Consider the following 18,333-nt stretch of genomic DNA (forward strand, 5'->3'; position numbering starts at 1 on the left):
AGTAGTTTTTAGAACCAGGTAGTATAATTGTGGTTTAATACAGGAACGAAGAAAACAAGCAGTCAAATGACCCTGTACAGGATTCAAACAAACCCCCAGGTGAGCCAAACAAATACATAAGGCCACTGATAAAATTGTTGTAAACATACAGCAGAGTTTACAGAGCAGCTGGCTGGACCCACTATACTATGTTTTTGGCCACTTGGGGGCAGCAGAACAATCTGTAAATACAACATTTGACATATTGGAGAGTCAACAGCGTTTTTCGCATTGGAACACTTTTACAAGCAATTCAACGACTGCCAGATTTTAAATGAACAAAATGTCAGTTGGGTGACTAAACTATGTAACGTGTTATCATGTGCAATGGGCGAATAGAGTTTGCTGACACACAATGCGTACAGCAGCAGAACAACTTGTAGTGTTTTTACAAGAGTATGTAACACTGAGAGCTTCAGTTTACAAGCTGTTAGACAGACAAACCATGACATGTTCCCCCATCCTGAAGTCCCCACATCATGCACTGAGCTAAAAGATAACTTGCCCTCCATTTGTTAGAAAGCCATTTCTTCTCAAATACAGCCACACTTGAGACTTCAGACAGGCTGAAATATGGCTGGAGCACTGTCACTGCCTGCCACCATGTTTCCACTGACCCAGAACAAACCCACGTTGCCTGCTACGCCTGTGTTTTGGAGACTGTTGCTAACTTTGGTTGATATTGGACAATATTAATCGTGAGTTATTCAAAGCACAGTAATCAAACACATTTTAAAGGTTCAGTGTGTAAGTTCTAGTGACATCTAGTGGTGAGGATTGCGAATTGCACCCCCCCTTCCCTACCCCAAGAGAGCAGTTTAGCTACGGTGCCCGAGCCGGGACAAAGATGTCATCTATGGGATAAAAGAGATTGCCAGTCAAGAAAATAGGATTCTTTAGATAGATGTGTTAAGAAATTATATAAATTATGTAAAACCAAAGGTTTTTTGAATATTATTGTTACTTTTTTCTTTTAACGGGTTTGCTTAATTAGATAAGCAATCTGCAAATATTACCAAAATGTCTTTTGAATTTTTTGAAATACAACAGAAACACAAAGTAGTACTGAAAGCCATAATTTCAGCTTGTGGTAAAACGGTGCAACATTTTAATGGGAATTTAGCATGTGAAAGTTCAAATTACACGTTTAAGCAAGCAATATCAATACGCTTTTAAAAAAAAAAATTATGCAAATTCGGAAAGTGTTCATTATTGGTCACTTGATAGGCACACGGTCTTGTTATATATCACCATTAGCAGTAAAAAGAAATGCATGTTTTCCACCAGGGCAGTAAAATGTGAAGTTTAGCTGCTGATCTGAGCTTCTCTGCTGTTACTGTTTCATTACCAATAATATTCATCAGCTGTTTCTCACGAAGGTAACAGCGCATTCCTGTCCACGTAACAAAGCCATAACAGAGGCTGGAGAAGAACTACATGAAGTTACAATTCAACTACATATTTTTTCAAAGTTTAGCTGGCTGATCTGAGCTTCAATGCTGAAAGCTGCCGTTTTATTGCCAATTACTGATCAGCTGATTCTCAGGAAGGTAATATACAAAGCCAAAACAGAGCGCTGGAGACAGAGTCACTACATGAAATTTCAGCGACCTCCACAGCAGGGGGTGCCCGCGGTTTTGTAGATATAAATGGCTCATTCTAAGGTAATAAAAACATGATGGTTCATTATGTAAGATCTTTATACACCACTGAAAACATAGTTATGGATCTTATATTGCATTTCTGTCAATAGATCCTAAGAAATATTACACGCTGGACCTTTTTAAATGATAATCTAAAACGATAATACAAATTTTTCTGTGGTTTATCACTAAACCGGTAACCGTTACATCCCTAGTTAGTGCCATACAATCCTGCCTCATGACTGACTCCAAACCATGCTGCTTCTCTTTTATGAAGAGCGCTTCCTCCAATTCGGTCTCTTGTGTCTCTTTTTTTCCCCCCTAATTTGATCCATTTTTCATATAGCAATAGGCATTAGAGCTTTGAAGTAGTTGTACAAACACAACTACTTTAAAGCTGCTGGTTTAGATAATTTAGTTTAAGCGTTGGCTTGGTCACAACCTGTCTGACTGCTTGGGCTTCTTGCCCTGTAGGACGTTTTTAGTTATGTGTTCCCAGCTCTCAGTGAGTACTTTTGAGTACAGTGTTATCAAAACCTATAGAAATGAAGGCTAAAAGTACAGTGATATAGAAAGGTAAGAGGAGAATTGACTCATGTTAGATTCTCCCTCCTGTTGAAGGCACCCCAATAAGATTTACGATCCTAACATAACATTTTTCTTTTTTCTTCGGTCTTTCTCGGTCTCTCTCTGTCTCGCTCCTTCCCCATTCGTGCTTCCCCTAGGACAGCTTTTTGGTCTTGCGGTCAGAGAAGAACGTAACGCTGAACGTCAGGAACGACCAAGGCCAGCTGACCGGTCAGCTCACAGTAGGTGAGTTTCCATTTGGAAGCCATTTCATTGGAGATGATAAATGTTCACTTGCCTGTGACAGTTGATGGGAAACACTTAGCTGTGGATGTGGCCTGAATGATGTTTAAACAACAGGTTTTTCGCCCTTGTGTCATTTACCCGTTAAAAGAAAAAAAAATGATCTGGGTTACGTGTTTCTTTACACTTTACACGCTTCTCTTTCTATGTATAACTTATTCAACAGTGATCTTAGCATTAATCTGGCCATGACTGAAAATTGACTGATCAATCTTATTTTATTAATGGCTTTAATCAAAATAAGCGCAACAATTCATCTTCAAATAATCCTTAATCGTCTCTGTGCCTTAAGAAAAGACTCCGTAGTTTCTTCCAGAAACTAACCTTTCATGCACTTATTGAAAGGGCAATGAATTCTTCTTATTATCATCAAGTTCAACTATCAGTCAGTCCAAATTACCAAAGTCATTTACATGATTAATGACTACTGGAAAGCAAATGACCTGCTTATTAACATTAATAGCTATTGATCTTAGCCAGCATAAGTTGAGAGTTGATGCTGATTTGACAAGACTGGTGATATGACACTTTTTGGTCACGCTTGACCTTCCTCCGAAAATTAGTGCCTGCTTTTGTAGAAAGTGCATTTTGTCTGAAATGAGATGAATCTTGGCGAGAATAATTAAATTTCCCAGCCGTTGCAGCCCATGGATTAATGGAAGAGAGTGGAGAGCGAGAAAGGGAGACGCTAAAAGTTTCTGCATGCACATCTGGAAAAACACCAAAGTGTGGAAAACCGGAATGAATATTCTTCACCAGCGGAACAGATTACTGATTTGTCTCCATCCATTGTAAAAGCATGGCTGATCCAGCTTTGTTAGGCGCCTTTCATTTGCAGAGCAAGCACTCTACACAGTATTAGAGATTGCTAATAGTCTTACATGCCCAGACATAGTTTCCCAAAGCTGATTTGCAAGGCCAGAAACACATAAGGCAACCTTTATTTGACAGCACCATTTACAGATAGAACATTATTGTTAGCATTGCAGACTAATAAAACTTCTGTAGGTGGAAATCTGTTCTTTAATGCTTTTTAATTATCAAACTAAGATATACATTTAGTCCTGGAAGCGGTCATAAAATATTGACCAATGCAGTAGAGCGAAACAAATACAAATTTTCAGCGTGCAAGTCTTGCAATTTTATTTCCAGCACCTCGATTAAGTGCACTCTGCAGCGTTTATAGTAATTTTTTTGTTGAAAGCCAAAAGCTCCAACCAGGACGTCTTTCTCTGCAGGACCTGAGGCTGTGGAGGCCCAGTGTCAGAGGCTGGTGGTACGCAGTAAAGACGGAGGCAGACTGTTGTTCACTGCAAATGAGGAGGAGGTCATCATGACAACTGAAAAGTTCACCGTCACAGGTAAAATGAATAAACATAAGACATTTTTTAAAACTGGTACCTCTCCCTGAGTACCAAAACACCACCTTGTCTAAACACAAGCACCCAGACAACAACTTTGCAGAAATTAAATCTGGTCAAAAATTTAGTTGATCATCAACTGTCTGATAAAAGAGCATGTAAAGAAGACTTTCACACATAACCTGTTTAGTTCAAGCTAACTCTTGTTAGTTCTAGTTAGTCTAACTCTTGTGTGTTTGCCCGGTTGGTTCTTTTTGTTTAGCATGGTGTGAAGCTGTCAGTCAAACTCTCGGACATCTGCGTGGTAATTGTAAGGATTTTCCATGATGCATCAGAAAATGAAAAGGAGTTTAAACAATGTTGTTTATTTTGGCCATTAAAAAGTGGGTAAAGAGAAATGTAGTGGCCACACAATAATTATCCTCTCATGATATTAAATCAGAATCTGAGCAGTGGAAAGTAATAAAGTAAATGTTACCAAAGAGGAACGGCAGAAAACAGAGTTTATAAACAAAAACGGAGCGTAATCCAGAGGCGGATGTCTGCGGCGGCATCTTGATGTCACACGACGCCTGATCTTCATCATGTATTTAATTTTCAATCATGACGTATGAGGTCCAGTTTTGTTTCACTTATGTAACATTAACACTTTTAACTTTCTTTGCTGATTAGAGACTCACGTGGTGCATGTCACTTATAAAATCACCTACTTGACAGTTAACAGACAGGAGTTGGATTTATAGTGGCTTTTGATTTCATGTCAGGTGGTCCTTTTTGCTTTCAGACTACAAACAAAACCAGAGCTCGCTTGGAAACAGAAAGAGGGTCTTACACTCTTATGTGGTTCATATCAGGGTTTGATTGACAGCTTTTACACCAGCTTAAAAAACCTAACCAAATTGTCCCAAAAATGTACCAAAAATGTATTGAGGTTTGATATCAAGGCTTAGTAAACACACCCTTGGCTGCAGTTTTGTGATTTCTACATTTTATCGGTAGGCTCGGAAGGTGCTGTGTTCGGCCATTCAGTAGAAACTCCCGTCATCCAGGCGACAGCTTCTGAAGACCTGAAGTAAGTCTGTATTCATTGACTTTACAGAAATTCATTAAATCTTAATGTCACACATTCACGTCCTGTTTAATTAAAATGAAGATCTTTAAATAATGATGATGAATGTTCTATTGTATTTCAAAGTCGATGCCTGTGTTTAAAAAAAGGAAGAAAAAAAAACACGTGACAGGAACCATTATTCACCAGCATTATTATTATTCATTACTCTCAAGCACTCTCTTCTAAACTCAAGCATCTACTGGCTGGCTCGTTATCATTCAAATATAAAACTAGAGTTGATCATTATATTAATTTCACAGCCGAGGAGGGGAGCTAATTTGTTAGTTATTCTCTATATTGGTCAGGAATTGATGAAAGCATCGAGAGCATAGAGAGAGTGAGTAAGGTTGAGATGCTTATTAGACTCGTACCCGCCAGTGCATGTGATCCCCACTGCACTCCGCCTGAGGCTCTGAGGCTTGTGTCAGTCCATTAACGAGCTATAACGAGTTTGGTTTGTTGTCCACCTTACTGGTCCTGAAGGGAGGGCTGGGATCAAAGTTGGCAGAAAAAGCAGTGTTCTGGCATCTAATTCCTCCACAGTGAGAGGAATACTGATGAAGTTCACTTTAACACACACACACACACACACACACACACACACACACACACACACACACACACACACACACACACACACACACACAGGACTGGCACACACAGGCTCAGCTGAGGGGTGACCATCTGCAATGTGGTCAAAATCTTAACGAGAGGCAATGGAACGGGAGACAGTTGAGACTCAAAGGCTCCACCATGTTGTTTGCTTGAATAGGATTCAGATTTTCTTATATTTAAATGCATATTTGATCAAAGATATTTAATTTACACATTGTCAAAGTTTGATTCTGTTTGTGTGGTTTAATTTAAAACATATTGCATCCCCCCCCCCCAAAAGAACAACTAATTACTGAAATATTTCCAAATAAGCAGATGTACAAACTGTACTGTCAGGACTTTAAATAAATGTTCCTTTTATCTAAACCCAATTTATTTTCCATACACCATGTCAAAGCATTTAGTCATACAGTCGTATTAAAAAAGCAAAATGGATAAAAGTGAATCATGTGGGCTATTAATGACATGAATTCAAGCCTAACAACATTTTTGTAATTTTCTTTTTATTCTTAGCGTCTGTTTACAGACTAATTTGGGCTGCAGGCAAAGTAAACAAGCCGCCAGTGTACTGCAGTGGCATGTCACTTGTTAACCAATTCAGTATTGTTGTAGTATGTATATTCAGTTTAACTGCTTTGTTTAAAGAAACGCATTCCTGCCACCTATTCATTTTATATAGCCATCAATATGCTGTTGAAACAAAGGTTGTATGTAATCTAGTTTTTTTTTTTAACTGATGTCGGACTTTTCAACTAAATTTTATCCAGTTTAAACACATGCCTAAATGTGTTTTTTGATTTATATCACCAAAAACATACTTTTATTTTCCAGGCTTTGTAGAAGACAATTTCTTTTAATTAAATTATGTAATTTGTGGTATTTCAAGGTGAAAAATCACAGAATGGAAGTTTGATGATTTAAATTCATAAAGTTAACAATAGAAAAGAAAGGTAAAGCAGGCCAGGGTTTAAAGCTCCTGAAAACTTGGTTTCAAATCCAAAGTATTTCTCTGTAAGATTAGGGGAAAAGTTTAGGTGTGGAAAGTATATATTTGGCAGAAAATTGTGCTTTTATATGGACCCCATCACTCATAGTAAGAAACTAACTGAAAAAAACAACTAAAAACAAACTACACAGCACTTTTACATTCAAAAGTTGTATGAAAAAATGGATGCTTGTGGACTGAAGACCATTACTGGTGAACAATAAATCTGAAAAAAATGCAAGACATTACATTATTTCGTTAGACACTAGTTAGATTAGGCTGGGCGATGGCATCAGTTGCCTGTCTATGCAAACCTCAGTGGCTTCAAGTGTAGATCTAGCTGCTACAGAGGAGGTTATTACCAACCATTGTCAACTAACGGTTGTGCTTTTACTGCATTCAGTTCTTCCCAGCATTTTTGCGTGTGACCCATTAAGAAGTAGTTGTATTAGTCTACCGGTCAAAAATTGAAAGTAATTCACAGGAGAAGAGGAAAAATAGAGGAAAGTCTGAAAAAGAAAGTGAAGTGCTGGTCAGATGGTTGAATAGCTTCAAAAACTCCCAACATGGTGGGTAGGCCGATGGTATGAATTAGTTCATTTCTAGCATTACCAGGTCCTGCTACAGGAGGGGACATCACTAGAGAGCACATTACAGCAACTCTGCTCAGATTAGTCCATATACCTATTTAATATGATTTGACTTAAAGACCCAGTTACGCTCATGAAGCAGAAAATCAGCCCTATCTGTGACAACTCACTTTCCCTGCACTGGTTCCTTGTTAATGGTACCAAAGCAGGCACCTTTTCATTAAAAAGCCAGACAGTAAATTATGAGCCGGAATAGCCTATTGATTGATTACACGTGTGTAAATCTAATTTATCATCCGATGTGATGACATCATACTGTATAACTAGGGTGACAGTATCAAAAAAGGCCCACTCTGACTGACTGTTTTTTCTCTTTTCCACTTTCTTGCATTATTTAAATGTATGTGGCTCTCAAGACTTTTTAGCAATCTTTGCACCACCCTGAAAGTGTGACAAGTTAAACCCTGTTTTTTTTTTAAACCACTCGCCACCTGTTAGTAAATCTCTCTGGATGATACGGTTTGGCTCGCGTCCATGTCGTCCTTCTTTTCCTCTTAAAAGAAATATCATTCACTTTGTGATGTGTTTTTATTTCTCTGCAAGCCAACGGTAATCTGGGAAAAGAACAGAGCTGAGACGAAATCAAAGAAACCCACCTGAGATGTTCCCTTTTCTTTGAAGCTCCTGTTCTTCTCCCTGAGCACTTTATCTGTGCACACTCGCGCTCAAGTTTGTCATCATTAGTCTTCATCATGCTGTTCCTGAATAATAGAATGTACAGAGCATAATTTACTAAATGTTTTAAGGTATACTTTTAAATACGCCATTGCTGATAACATAACATGTACAGGATTTAATCCATGTTTGCTTCCATCGTCTTGTTGTTGCAATGTGTTAGGGCTTGCGAACTGAAGGTGATGTACAGGTTTATATTTCCACTACATTCTTTTGCACAAGAATTGAATGATAGTTAAGAGGGACTCACAGATGACAATAGGACAACCAGAAATCCTCTGCACAAGAGTATAATGCATTCAGGTGCTGGTTAACAGGCATTATTTAGAAAGTAACTTTAAATGTCTCCCTACTCCTTTCTTTCTAAGTGTGATTTCTGCTTGTTTTCTTCCGGTAGACGTAGACATACTGTACATCATCCAGTAAGCATACAGTATGATTACTGAGGTACTGTTATGTGAATAATTGTAATACTCTTACTGTGTTTACTGTTGTGTCTACATTTAGTAAAAACGTATACTACACTACATAACAAAAGATTTACTTGACTGGTCCTGCGCAGTGATATTAAGGTAAAATTAAAGGTACAATATAAACACACGATAGATGGATACATACATATATGTGTGTTTATATTGTTGGGAAATAAATAAAAACCTAAACACAAATAGTCATTTTAAAGGGCATTGAGACAAAAAAGCCACAAAAAGTGAGGAGACAAGAAAGTTGCAAATAAAAATTAAATACTAAAAAAGCACTTAAGAGAGTGTAATTGACCCTTTGGTACAAGCGGCTGGCCAATCACAGCGCAGTATAGGTCTCGCTCTAACTGAGGTCCGACACTTTCATGGCTGCGCTCCATTGACTCTAATGCAAAAGGAGTCGTTTTCTAGCTTGCTTTTGCGGTATCTTTCTAAGATATGGTCAAACACTGTTCCCAGGGCACTACCCAGAGAGGTTGAAATGAGAAGTAAGATATATTCCCTTTCCAAAACCTAAAACAAATCCAGAAAAATATAGGCTGTGGATTGTTCCTAATGTAATGTTAGTTAGCTAACGCTAGCTAACTTCCTACTGAATGTAAAGTAATAAAGCCCTACTGTTCTGCTTTTTAATGATTGTAATAGTGAATAGAGGCCTACCCAGCTGTAGAGGAACAGTGTTGATCCTTAATATCGTCCTCTTTCTCAGTAGTCTGGTGATATGGTGGTTCACTTTTACTCTTTTTGATCAGTAGGCTTTAGCTTCTATCATTATGTTTTTCATATCAGTTTGAGTCAGTTTGACAGCCTGAATACAACTTTCAAATGCACAACGCAACTGCAAAACTTATTTTTGTGGTCGTTTTTTCAAAAATCAAACAATATTTCTCCAGGGAGAGCATTAATAAAAAGTGGCATCGCCATGATAAAAGTCCCGTCAGGTCCGACAGTTTGTCGGACTTAGCAACAGTAACCAAGGGGGGCGAGGCTTGGCAAAGGGTCAGTTGGGCGGAGGGTGAAGTGTAGCAGCAGAGGGTGTGAAATCCTGGATTCATCCATTAATCATCTACATAATGTAATTAGTGACAAGGCGTCGCCTTCAAATATGTTTTGTCCGACCGGCAGTCTAAAACACCAACATTTTTATATGACCATGACAAAATGAAAGCAGCACATACTCCCTGGGAATCAGCATAGTGAAGTGTGCATCTTACAACGCAAAGACAGTAGTGCAGAACATTAACAGTTGAGTAGTGTGATTGATTTATGGTCCATTAGTGGTTTTGGTCCCATGCGACTCCTGTTTCACTTTGTTTTGTTACTTTTCAGTCCATCCTTTCTCAACTGAATGCCCAAAAAAACAGGTAACATCTTCGTGTGTGGCGAATAATCGCACTTGCGCTGAGGAGCTATCGGGAATACAGACCTTGATGTTGAGGTCTCTAAAAGAAGGGCAGTAGAGTTATAGAGTGGATATAATCCTGCAGGAGAGACTTGTCAGTTTATCATGTCCTGCTCTCCGCTCACAGCTTCACTACCTTTAGTCATAGCTCTTGTCAGGCCCCGATCAGCTCCTTCACCCAGCAGTCACCTCTGGTTCAGTTTCACTCTCAAAATACCCTCCGGTGCTGAGTGTGAGGACAGAAATCAAGATAGTTAATTGCAGGAAATTTGGCTCTGAGGGATTCATGTTTTGACTCCCCTGCTAGCTGCCCACTCGGTTTGATAATAGTAGCAGCTTCCAACCAGAAATTACCGGCCTAAATATGAAAATATTTCTGTCAATTACATAATCGGATCATTTTGTATCTTATTCTGGAGGATGGTGCACTGATTCCTGACGCACATGTCCCAAATCCATCTGAACAGGCGGAGAAGCTGCGTGATAAATGCTGTGATTTTCCTCTTAGTAAAGCTGGTTTGCAGCGTAGTACCACTGAACATTTCCCTGTGATACCTCTGGCATCTAGTTTGTTCCCATTCAAATGTCATGTATGGAGGACAGATGGCACATGGACCTCTGATGAAGTCTACAGGTCTCAATCGTGTCAAGAACAAGAACAAACTTTTGTTTGCAGTTATATTTCTTTTTTTTTTGCATTCTGTAAATAAAACTGCTGCTTATAAAGCACATGGGAATCTGTAGGGAGGCATGACTGACATTAAGAAGCAAAGGCGGACCAGACAGGATTTGACGGCTCTGTGCTTTCTTACAGTGCAGACATCACATGGTACATTTCTAGGCCTAGCATCAGAGAACAGGAAAATCATTTGATTTTCCTCTACAAATTTCTGCTACTAGAGCTCTCCTCTTCTACAGCTTTAAAGTCTGTTTGCAGTGCGGCCAGCCGCATACTCCCCTCTGTAGTCGATCCGAGCAGCTTTCACGATAGTCTCTGCTGTAGCCGTGTCCACACAAGAGTGACAGGTTCATTAAGAAGATAAAGGCAGTACAGAACAACTCTTTTTGGTCCCACTTAGCTCTGGTCAGACTTTCCTACCAACAGTTTGGTCAGATTGAGATATAGTGCAGCTTTTCTTTTTTCTTCCAGTCTTTGCAGCAAAGAAATATGGTTCTTTTGTGAATGTGATGGTCTTATTTGGCCACGAGAGAAGTGTTTGGACAGCAGAGAACGTTACATACTGATACAGTGGAAAGGATTGGTTTAAAGTCATTATCAATAAACAACATCTGGCACTGGTACAGGTTCAGGCTCTGTCAAAACTCGACACTGCATCACACAGTTAAGTTGGCCAGTAATTGGTGGGAAATTACCTGATCTATATCACATTTTCCACAAGAGCAATTTCAAAGGTTTGAGTCATTTTAGAGGATCCTCTACATTAGGGCTGCGACTAACAATTATTTTCATTATTGATTCATCTGTGGAATATTTTCTCTATTAATCGATTATTTGTTTTGTCGGAAATAATGAAAAATGCTCACCACAACTTCCCAGAGCCTAAAGTGACATCTTCCGGTGTTTTGTCTTGTTTAACCAATAGTCCTAAACCCAAAAGATACTGTATCTAGTCAACGGTCATAAAAAGAGAAAGATGAGAAGCAAAATCTTTCCATTTTAGAATATTTGTCATTTTTGCGTAAAGAATGATTCAAGCGATCGATTATCAAATTTTTTTTGTTGGTTGATTAACTTATTAATTATTAATCTATTAATCACTTCTTTTGTTGATTCTGCTCCCCTCTAGAAGGAGATTTAGAGTACCAGAGGTCAGGTTTAACAGACCTTCATGCCATCAAACTGTTAAATAAAAAATGTTGGCTGGACGTACTCCAGGTTTCATGTTGTGCTGTCACTTGGTGAACATAGTGTTATGTGAGCTTGCATGATGGATAAGTCATTTGTTTTTACATATTTTATTGTATGTTTTATGTTTTTCATTGTGTTTCATGTATCTTATTTTTAAGTCTGTGTGAGTGAGTTTTAAGTCTGTCTCACGCGGCTCATCAGGTCTTACATCTACACTGGGTATTTACTGCAAACACTGTATGTAGTGGTATAGAGCCAGATCGGTAAATCGCCCAGGCCGATATTGGCTTATTCCAATGGTGTAAATGAAAATAGCAAATGGTCGCATGGTCGAAAAATTACAGATTGGGCCGTTTTAATTTATGTGTGAGAACTGCAAAGCTGAGTCCGAGTGGCCTTGTGGGGATTCCTTATAGTCGTCCTATATCTCAGAAAGTTGTGCATTGCAGACATGATTTTATTTGGCCTCTGTACTTTAAGACAGTGCTGTCAGTGCTTTGGTGCAGTGTCAGCCAGGTTTTGATGCAATGGTCCAACCAGTTGGAGAACATGTGCCCAGTGTAGAGCCATTGCTGTTGTGGGTCTGTAAAGCTGAATGTGAATGTGACATAAAAATAAACTTGATTTTTACTGCCAGAGAAGCAGTATTTAAACCAGTGCAGCTCTTTCCTCCATTGCTCAGCGATATAGTGACCTTTCAGTGGATGTAAAGGTCATCCTGAACGCAGCAAGAAGAAAAGCTGGTCAGACTTCCCAGAGAACGGAAGAGCCGTAAACCGCCGCTATGACTGCAAATACCACATAGATTATCTGTAGTGAGGGCTTTACATATCTTCTGGATGGAGCCAGACTAAGCTCCTCGGTACTTAGGAGGATGGCGCTTTCTTTCAGGTAACTGAAAGTTTGTGAACATTGACGTTAGGTTTTAAACAAACCTAATATAGCTTCATTTATTAGTCTGAAATCAAATCAAATCAACAAATGTAAAGGAGATATGTTAACCGATATGGAGATTCCTCTTGAAATCAACAACCATCATATAGTTGGCCTATACGCTCAACAAAAATAAAATAACTGTCTTAGAACATTTTCTTTTTTCCTTATAATTCGTATCAAATGACGCTCTTTCAGGAATCTTCCTGGAATATTGCAAAGAAATTACAGACCTTGTGTCCCATTTTCTGTGAAAGTAGAAGCTGGTAAACACTAACATCTACATATACATATTTAGATACATTTGTTGTTGTCCTTAGAAAATAATCTTACCAAAATTTTTGTCGTATGTCCAAATTTCCATTTCTTGTGAGCACTTTAGAGGACAGGTACATCATCTTAAAGCCATTGTGAATGAATATATTTAAATTATATTAACATTAACTTTAATAGAAATGTTTACCAGTCAGCAGAAAGGTGAAATTGGACTTCACGGTGCCTTTGGAGCCTCAGAAACTAGACCATAAGCTTTCTGTACATGAAAATGGAAGAAGTCTGAAATCGTTCTAAAACCCAAGAGACAACATTTTTAATCCAATTTAATTCATTTAATGCTTTATTTTGGCCTGTCTGAAACAAGCACTCTTGTAAATTGAGCACTTTATCTTCTGGCAGAATTGCATGCAGTTGGCGATGACAGAGCGGCTTGGAATGGAGTGAAAATGTCACACACGCATCACACATGGCTAACTTCTCACTGCACAGCTCAGTGCAAAGTGTTTTAAATGGGTCTTTTAATGACTCGTCTATCCAAGCCATGGTTAATCAGTGGATGCTTGAGAAACAATTACTGAAACATACGAAGCCTGGAGCTCTCAAACGGATTCCTGTGGCTCGCTAATGAACGTCTGGGGTTCAGGAGAAGAAATAAGTTCGTTGCTACGGGAGATGGACTGAGGATGTTTTTTAAATAATTATAAAGTTAAATGTACTTGGTTGTCCACAATAAATGATCAAATCCACTCTGAAACCACGGAATGAAAAGTGTGACTGGAGTTAAAACTCAAGCAAAAGACGGAATACACGTCATAACATTGTACGTTAACAGCATATCTGCTGTTAGTTTGAACAGCTTTTCAGAGAGAAAAAGGGAAAAATGAGCAGTAAAAGAGTAAAAACAGCAGAGCACTTCCTTCTCTATTTATACAGGTCTAGAGTACAAACCGTCCCAGGTCAAAGGCACATTTCACAGATCGTCTCCAAACTATCGTCTCCCAAAAGCTTATTTAAAGTCAAAGAGGATTTTCAAATGCAGACGAAATTCATTTGCTTTTCTTTTCTCCCCCCCCGTTATTCCAGTAGAGCATAATCCGAAATGTGTGTCACTTTCAGAGGGTATGGAGATTTAAGCGATTTCAAGATGGCTCCTTAAAGTCTTCCATTTAAAATTCATTGAAAACAGATTTGGGGAAGGGGGGGGTAGAAAATCAATTTGAAACAGTTATGAGTTATGAAAACAAATTCCACATTGATTGGCTCTCACACTTATCTCTCCCTGTGTAAACAAATAGTCCATGGGAGGAAAATGCAAATTGCATTAGCCTCAGTGTTGCTGAAGGTCAAAATCAGCTGATACAATTATGCGCTGTTTAGAAGCAATACTGGATTAGAATAATGAGAAGAGCTGCTCAAACATGAACAGCCGCTTTGATATCCCACAGGTGGAAAAGCCATTTGTGTAACTAACACCCAAAATACATTTATGCAGCAAGAGTCAAGTAGAAATATCAATAAACTGGTTTGTTTTTTTTTATATTGTGAGACATTTTGAGTCAATTTCTAAATGCCTCGCTGCCTTAGGTCTGTTATGAAACAAATAATACAATTTGAATTCCATCATCCTGCCCTAAACAAGTAATTACAGAGTGATATAAATAAACTATGAACTAAATAATAATCAATTTAACCTTGAATGCATCTTGTTTTCTCAGCTATTAAATTATACTGAAAGTAAAGTTGTAGTAATGCAAATATCCTGGAAGTATAAACAGAGATAGTATCTGAGCTTGTGCTGGGTATTTTTTTTAGGCTGGAGTCTCCAACACGGACCCTGACCATGGAAGCTCCCAGAGGGGTGGAAGTGAGCGCTGCCAAGGGGACGCTGAAGGTCAGCAGTCGAAAGGACCTACAGCTGGAGTCCACAGAAGGAGAGGTGAGGAAGATTAGACTCCACAGGGTTCATACGACTCCTCATGTAATTGTGGAATAACGGACATGTGTTTCAAATTAAAAATTTAAACAGGATTAACACTTTACAGCCATGCTAGCAGCTTTTTGCGGCTTTGCCCAGACACAACAGTGCTTTGAACTAAATGCTGCTAACATGCTTTTCACCATCTTAGTTTAGTGTGTTAGCATGCTCACATCTAGTACAGTTGAGGCTTGAGGCTGACCAAATATACCAAAGGTAGACATATTTAAAAATTTAACCCAATGGTGGCACCACTGTAAAAGTTACTACTTTTCATCACGAGGGCACATGAATGTCTGTGCAAGGTTTCTTGGTTATCCATCCTGTAGTTTTAGAAATATTCCAGTTTCTAGGCTCTGGACTAAAGTGGTGGACTAACACTGCCACCCCTTGAGCCACGCCGCTAGCATGGCTAAAAATGGGGAATTTTGTGTTCCAAATAATGTGTTGTATTTCCCTCCACCTGTCACGATGTATTCAGTGATTGCACCAGTGTCATACATCAGTTTGAGCTGCTAATGCATCACTTCAGGGCACCTCTGGCGATGATATTTGAATGACTTTCAGCACGTCTCTGATGTTTTCCCTCCCAGATACTTTTAGACGCCAACACCATTCAGCTGGGTAGCCTCCCGCTCGGCATCTACACAGCGACATCCAGCGACGCCTCAAAAGAACAGGCAGTATACGAGGTGTGCGTCTGCCCCAGTGGCAAGATCTACCTCTCTCCGGCAGAGAGCAGCTCCACCTGCCAGGCCATGAGCAACATCTGCCTCTGGAGCTGACCTGGGAGCAGTGTCGGCCATTGGAGACCACTTTTTTTTTTTTTTTTAACATCTACTCTGGAGCTGCCCAGATTCAGACTCCTCCGTTGGTACATTTAACAGAGCGTAGAACACATCACAGCGGAGCTGGAGCTCAAACTCTTCACTGTCTGAGTTCAGTTAGCACAGAAGCATCCAAGTCCACCGCCTGCAGTGGTCTGCTGGAGGTCAGGACTCTGCCACGGACAGTGTTTGAGGAATGGCAGTCAGAGCAGTCTGAAATCAGGAATATCTCATACAAACAGGAACACTTCCACTACCTTATATTAGAGCCAGAGGATACACCCTTTATTTTTCTACTTTAAGTTCATTGTAGACATGCTGTCTGTTTTGAAGTTTCAGAGAGAATCGATGAGGAAAGGTAAAACACAGGTGCCTTCAGCTTTAAAAGAAGTCATATTGTGACTAATGATGTACCTGTCTGTTCAAACGGAGAGAGATATTTAAGGGTTTTAACGTAACGATGGTAGGAACACAATTAAGCACAATTCTGTCATGTTTTTTTTAATAATCTTAATAGATATATTAGGTTTTCCCCACTAAGTGAGTGGCTGTTTCGTTTGAAATTAAACATGTTTTTATGTGGCACACATTGTACTTGACGTTTAACTGTGATTTTTGACCGGTTAAAAACATACAAACATGCTGTTTTGAATGTTCAGGTAAAGACTTCTCCACTTTAAGTTAAATATTCTAACTTTTCTTGATGATGCTGATACTACAACATGAGAGAATTAGTTGAAAAAACAATTGCATGAGAAGGTCCATTTAGCAGCTGTTCTGGAGCTTGCGAGCATATCAAATGATGTTCATTTCCATTTTTGGTTTCTTGAGCGCTTTAAAGGACTTCTCATCCATTTTGGCTTCATTCTTGAACATGGAAACAGCAGACGAGGACCACAAAGCCCATTTAGTACCTGCTCTGGAACCTTCGATCTTATCATGTGATCTTCAGCATGGACGAGATGTACTGAAACTACTCAGAAATGAATGGAAATTCAAAGGATTACAATTCCAAGACAACTGGGAATCATGAGGATCATGTGATGTGATTGAAAGCTCTGGAACTGCTCCTAAATGTAGCATTTTTTATACATAACAAAATTTTACAAACATTTCATTCAGTTAATTCTTTATCTTGCATCTTTTTAGGTCTTAATACTTGTCCACTGGCTAAATGTAAAGGAACATTTGTCAATTAATTACCTGCTAGTAACTCTTGGATATTAAAACGCAACTCTGCGAGTGAACTGTACTTTTCTCCGATGCAACGAAGTTTGACACGAGAGGCTGGCTGACCTTGGCGCTGCAGCTGAGACCGAGGCAGGCAGCCCGTGTGTCAGCAGGCCTGCTGGGGGATGCTCGCTCCACTCCGCTCTCTCATACTCCTCTTCACCCTGCGGCAGGGGCAGGCTGGTTTGGTAAGAGCCATGATTGCTTTCTAACAAGAGCTTAGCTGCCACAGATGCACTATGAAAATTTTTTGTTGTGTGTGGAAATCAGCCTAAATAGCAAAGTGGGGCTACAACAGAAAAGTGTTTATTGTGATGCTGCAGAGTCCCCCCCCCCCCCCCTTTTTACTAAGCAAAAAAGCTGCTGTCAGCTGGTTTATTCCATTATCCCCTCTTTCCCTGTAAGGTTGATGTGCATCTTATACAGCAAAGATACCTAGTGGAGGCTGGAACAGTACGTTATCGTAGCCTGCTGCTCCACGGTCACGGCCGCATTACAAGTTTTCTGGCTCTAATTGAGGCCAAAGTTGCAACTGATCTGGCTTTCTGATGGCAAGAACTACTGTAGCTGTTGTATTTAAATCTCATTTCCCAAAAGAACATGAGAAATGGCTCTGTAGCAGCAGGACAGTTGACCAGGAGTTATGAGTATGTGACACCAACTGATTGGTTCAAAGCTATGCTTAAAATTTGTGTTTTACACATTTGAGATTGACCAGATACTAAGATGGGACCTGAATGAGGCTGGAGCCTGTGACCCTGTTGCCAGTCTAACACCAACTTGTTTACCTTGACAAATCACCTAATTAACACTGAGACAAAGGGTTGTTCTGCATATTTGCATGACTTGTGGGCTTTAGAAAGTCTCCAAACTAATAATTCACTCTCCATCACCAGCAGTAATACACAAACCCCATATTAAGTAGGTAGGATGACAGGTGAGAGGTGGTGTAGACTTGCAAAATAAAGTCAAATCAGTTCACATTAGGGAGCTGGATGTTTTTGCTGCTGGCTAAAAAACTCCGTATTTGCATTTCTGATCATGCTGAAACATTGATTTGGTTCCAGCAGGCACCAGATGCTGAAGACCTCAGAGATTGTGGCTGTTTTGGATTTTTGCCTTTTGTAGGCATATGGTTTTACAAACTGAACGTGGATGATTTCCAGATCACAGCAGGTCCACATCAGGCGAGGTTTCATTACGAAAAGAATAATTTTTATCAGATACAGTAAGTTTTTATTTCATTGTCAGTATGTGAAGTGCATTTAATAATGTAGCGTATTTAGGGTCTTATCTGGATTGAGTGTTGCATGTACGGAACGGTTCCCTACTTTTAAAATCCATTTTGTTTAGGGTTTAAGTTATATCGACGTGTGTGTGTGTGTGTGT

At 39.4% G+C, this 18,333-nt stretch overlaps 1 protein-coding gene across 3 annotated transcripts in view; it reads left to right on the forward strand.

Moving 5' to 3' along the window:
- Positions 1-16,308, forward strand: part of LOC119912576 (zeta-sarcoglycan-like) — a 40,263-nt gene extending 23,955 nt beyond the window's left edge. For all 3 annotated transcript variants that reach the window (XM_038731828.1, XM_038731827.1, XM_038731829.1), the window contains 5 exons: positions 2,408-2,495; positions 3,791-3,913; positions 4,913-4,985; positions 14,725-14,848; positions 15,481-16,308. In XM_038731828.1, the coding sequence (XP_038587756.1) occupies positions 2,408-2,495; positions 3,791-3,913; positions 4,913-4,985; positions 14,725-14,848; positions 15,481-15,672 (600 nt within the window). In that variant the 3' untranslated portion in view covers positions 15,673-16,308. The remainder of the gene's footprint in view (positions 1-2,407; positions 2,496-3,790; positions 3,914-4,912; positions 4,986-14,724; positions 14,849-15,480) is intronic.
- The last annotated feature ends 2,025 nt before the right edge of the window (positions 16,309-18,333 follow it).

The sequence above is a fragment of the Micropterus salmoides genome, unplaced genomic scaffold (assembly GCF_014851395.1).
Source record: "Micropterus salmoides isolate LMB-PRFRI ecotype aquatic unplaced genomic scaffold, ASM1485139v1 Ms_hic_scaffold_2, whole genome shotgun sequence".
Lineage (NCBI taxonomy): Eukaryota > Metazoa > Chordata > Actinopteri > Centrarchiformes > Centrarchidae > Micropterus > Micropterus salmoides.